We start from the raw sequence: 5,188 nt of genomic DNA, 5'->3' as shown, positions 1-5,188 counted from the left end.
CTAGCAAGGAGATCGGGCTGAAACTATAGCTACAAGCTATCCAAGGATGGTACTATAGAATGTCACCTCAAGGTAGGCCTAGTGGCGTCATCTCTTGGTTAGGCCGGAAACTTATCAATCCACCCTCGTAAGCATCTAGCAGTATTTTGTGTTCAACTATAATGCTCACAACTAGAAATAAAATTAATTATGATCCGATGAATTTTATTACGTGTAGCGCCCATGCAATATTGAATTGCATCATATGATTTGAGCGCAATCTCGTCTCACCGACCGTTGGAATCACTGGTGTCGATCCCTCAAATTCGCACGCTAACGTCATTCACATTATTATTATTCGTCCTTACAGGTATAGGTAGGATCGTCGGGACGCGACGTCGAAATACGTCACGAGCGCAAGTTCGACGTCGTTAACGCAATCGTTGCACCAGGAGTTGACGAATGTTAATATTACTATTGCTCTACACTATTACATATTGTATAGCTGGTGTTACAGTTTGTGTAAAATACTACTACACATGCTGACGAAGTAATCGGTATAGAAGCAAATAAAAGAAAAACAAGGACAGACGGTGAACGTCGTCAGCAGGGCCGTCATCATCATCGTCTACGTGGTGGGGGACCCTCCGATGAGGGGGGCAGCAGGGAAGCACTCAGTAGCACGCTACGCTATATCAAGTGCTCGTCGACCGGCAGCTGCGACCGAACAACATTGTAAACACCAAAAACTATTCAAAAATCGGAAATTTTCTCATTCGAATCGCCGCATCACGAAATTTCGGGCGGGCCAAATCAAAATCGGTGACGTAATGCGACCGGAAGTGATGCAGAAGAATAAGTGCGCGCGCAGTGTCAATCGCCAATAAGTGACCGCAACACATATGTATGTGACCCACAATTGCAACGCCCGTCCGATTGCCATTGTTGCATTTCCCGGATGAGATGCTTCGGATATAGCGCGTCCATTGTATTGGACTTTTTTTAGATTTCTTTAACGTTCGATATCGAAAATGTATAGACTTTTAGGTGGTTTAAAGGACTATTTGAAATGGCAGGATATCACGACAGATTGCGCCGTCTTCCGTTTGCATAATATATTCACGACGGTGCTGCTGTTAGCTTGCAGTCTCGTTATCACTGCCAATCAATTTGTGGGCAATCCGATCCAATGCATTGTGGGAAAGGGGGTGCCCACGCACGTGGTCAACACATTCTGCTGGATCTCGTCTACCTTCACCATGCCCGATGCCTTCAAGAGACAGGTAATAAACCATAACGATTAACGAAACGTCTTCCACCTCAATATGATGACGACAGAGCCTCATCAGCTGGCCTATGACCCCATTCGCGAAGACATAGTCAACAACCATTACGTATTATAGATCGAAAGCTGCATTGATTTATCTTACTCATTTTTACAAGCATGAACGTTTGTTATTTTTCCCCCTCTACCAATTTAATTACGTATATCTTCTATCAATGTTTAGATATAATTATTAACTAATTCTAAAATAACTGAAGTGTCATACGCTCATTTGAAAATTATAAGGATATTGACACATTCAACGGTGGAGCACTTTTTACAAGACATGGTGAATTGGATTAATCATTCTTTTCCTATTTTTCTATTCGGTTTGAAATCAAAGCGATAAGGGAGTTGAAAGTTTTTATTTATTTAAAAAGAACAGCCAACAACGTTTCGCCTAAGAAGGTGTAAACTTTCTCAAGGCCGGTTTTTTAAGTCAAAGAAGTAAAGCAGATGGATTCGCTACCATTTATTACCTAACAGTGTTTGTTTCAGTTTACAATAAAGTTACTCTCTATCGATTAGGCAGAATTCGATAATAACATTGTTTTATGATAATAACTGGTGGAGGAGCCTGGCATAAAACATTGTTACTACATTAATATTTGCGAAACGATTGAATCAGTTTGTATGTATAACCGTCCATGTTTTTCACCCGTACGTCATCATGCTCTAGACAATACACCTTTAACAATCTCTTTTGGATTACTAAATGAGCCGTTCGAAGGGAAATGGCTTCTTTTTTGTTAAAGGCGATTCGACCCTGCACTATCCTCTATTTTATGTTTGATATCTCTACTGCTCCTTCCATCCTGAACTATCTGACTTCCTAAATACCGAAATCAGCGATCTTTACAAAATAAATATATTTTGTAAACTATGATGAATCTCCCTGGCCGGAAAAAAAAGGCTGGTTGTGAGTTGGCCACCCCTGGTTTAGATACTTATAAGTCATAGTACCTACTACCTAAACCATGATACTATTTAGGAATGCATGTTACTTGGACTGACACAATTACGATATGCTTACATTTTCTATTTTTTTTTGTAGTCTAATGATTTAATAACGGGTATTTGTCGTATAAGGCAAAAAAGCTGCTGGTAAACAAATAAATACATCAGTAAGAAAACGAATAAGATCATATAGAAATAATAATAAAAAAAATACAACGTGTAATTATACAACACGCTACTGAAGTGAAACTTCTTCAAACACACAAACATACTGTAGAGTGTAGGCACACATTCATACATTTTATTAGGGCTACACTATACATACCGGTGTTGCCTGTAACGAACGTTGCATTGAAGCGCGCCCACGGTTCAAGCGATCCCCACTACGAACTCGACTACGTGGCCGAGAAGAGGGGGACATCCGTTGCAAGATATCGTTACATAGCAACTCGCATGAAACAAACTTATCATACCGTGCATAAAGAGGTTTCACTTCAAAAAAAAACAATTCTAATGAAATATGCTTCATGCATAAGGAATTGTAATGGACCACCACACTATGCCGCTGTCGCTTTCCGCTGGACACCTAGGGGTCACATTAGTAACAAAGAGATAAAAGTACCATCTTTCAGCGACAAATTATAATATTTACTATATTTTCAATTGCGACTTTCCAGTTGTTTTTTGCTAAATAGCGGATAGAGTGGCGAAAAAATCGGTAAAAGTACATTTTCCAGCCGAAAATTATAACTCTCATGGTATTTTTCTATTCTATTATTGTTTCAAGAGATTTGGTTCTATTTTTTGACTGGAGCTGCAAATTTTTGGATTTATTTGACAACAACAAATTACAGAGAATTTACGTCAAAATTTTATTGGTAGTTCTTACTTATCTAAAAATTGTAGTATAAGGTCGTTACCATAAACTAATTTATAGTCGACGAAACAAAGTATGTAGGTGGGCTGTTAAATAATTATCATCATTTAGAAAGGAACTTTTAGGTATTTCTTCTAGGTCATTAACACCATTTTATACCTTAGTGTCTAAATAAACAATACCACCTTTTGAACTGTTTTGGTACAGTATGTACATTTATTTGTTAGTGTTATTGTTAGAACTTGTAGAATTTAATTAACACACAACAAACAACATTTATTTTCTGCTAAAACTAAGTCAACAACAGCACATAAAATTCACTTGAAGAAAATAAACTATACCCAGTAATTTTATGTCGTAGTTAGTCTTTTGTTTNGATTAGATTACTGTTCGCAAATAGTTAAGGATGTGGGCTGTTCTAGTTTTAGGGAAATTCGAAGTTTAGCTCAGGATAGGAAAGAGTGGAGGTACGTGTCCAACCAGTCTTAGGACTGACGACCTTATGATGATGACATTATTTTTGTTAGTCAAAAATGTATGTGCCAGGCCCGAAACTGGTAAGGTGAATGCCTCCTTCCAGACGGGACAAGCTCTCTGTCAGCTTGAGTTGAGAGGGTTGGCTGTACGAAACATCAACACATGACGTCGTCGCTAACACTATACTGTATTCTTTTTAATTAACACACAACAAACAACATTTATTTTCTGCTAAAACTAAGTCAACAACAGCACATAAAATTCACTTGAAGAAAATAAACTATACCCTGTAATTTTATGTCGTAGTTAGTCTTTTGTTTAAAGTTTTACCGAGCAGGCTACGTTACTCCATTGCTTAATTGCACAATTGGAGAAAAAGAGTAGGTAGATACCATCAAAATTATTACCCCTGACAAAGGGCCGGGGTGGAATAGATCCATGATTTTAGATCTGGTGTTACTGTTGACCACGGAGCGGAATATGTACCATACGCTAACGGTTTGTATCGGTTGCAAATAGCAATTCGCCAACTTGATGAGTGCTTTCGAACCATGGAGATAATAGGTACAACTTGGATTTCCAATGCCCTGTAATAGTGGTGCTGATGATTAGAAAAAGAGAGACGGAAATTAATAGTACTTTGTGTCTTTGGTTAAAATAATATAATTCTATTAATTCTATATTCCCAACTGTGTATTAAGTCGGAAAAAAAAACGGGAAAATGTCCTAAAGTTTCTTGGGGTGTTTTGGCACAATTTTTAATTTTAAATTTTCCCTGTGAAAGAAGAAGCCTAGAAAATTGAAATGTAGCATTATTTTCTTTTACGTTATGTACTACATAGAATTTAATTTATCAATAAAGTGCATATCGAATTTGCTCACTTAAGGATTTATTACCATGGAAAAGTGGCTTTCTGTACACATTCGCATTGGCCTATTTTTAAAATTTGTTGTGGAAACGCTTATTGTCTGTAACGAAACAATACCCCGCATTTAAACAGTGAACGTGACTGGTAATACGAGAATCTTTTTTTGTGTATTCTTACGAAAAAGTTGCTTTAAACGCCCGACAGAACAGGAAGAAGGACGGTGATGCTGGGACATGTTTTAAATTTAAACTATCATCATAATTTTGTTCCGATGTTAAGCGTTAAAGATTTCACTTGTAACGTTTTTCTATTATAAGATTTGGCTCCTCCTCCAAAATTTAAAATTCCAGTAACACACAATCACGTTTATTATCAAAAACACACAAATTATACAACTTAAATACACAACAAAAAGGACCCAAAACAATTTGAATACATAAAATGAGATAAAAACAATTTACATTATTTTAAAAAACTAAAATACTGGTATGCAAGGGAAGAAAAAGTAGGGAAAGAGCGAATATAAAGATAGGAGACGAAACATTTGAAGAAGTGGCTGATTTTAGATACCTAGGAAGTCAGATAAGTCAGGACGGAAGGACTAGTAGGGATATAAAGCAGAGGATAGCGCAGGGTCGAGTCGCCTTCAATAAAAAGAAGTCACTTCTATGCTCGCGAACGGTTAATTTAGAAATTCGAAAAAGG

At 37.3% G+C, this 5,188-nt stretch overlaps 1 protein-coding gene across 1 annotated transcript in view; it reads left to right on the top strand.

The window, feature by feature from the left end:
* Nucleotides 1-614: 614 nt before the first annotated feature.
* LOC108742739 (innexin inx1) overlaps nt 615-5,188 on the top strand; it is a 20,034-nt gene continuing 15,460 nt past the window's right edge. The window contains exon 1 of the mRNA XM_025978265.1: nt 615-1,262. Within this exon, the coding sequence (XP_025834050.1) occupies nt 1,011-1,262 (252 nt within the window). The 5' untranslated portion in view covers nt 615-1,010. The remainder of the gene's footprint in view (nt 1,263-5,188) is intronic.

This window comes from Agrilus planipennis, unplaced genomic scaffold, assembly GCF_000699045.2.
Source record: "Agrilus planipennis isolate EAB-ADULT unplaced genomic scaffold, Apla_2.0 scaffold363, whole genome shotgun sequence".
Taxonomy (NCBI): Eukaryota; Metazoa; Arthropoda; class Insecta; order Coleoptera; family Buprestidae; genus Agrilus; species Agrilus planipennis.
This window is presented reverse-complemented; position numbering and strand designations above follow the sequence as displayed.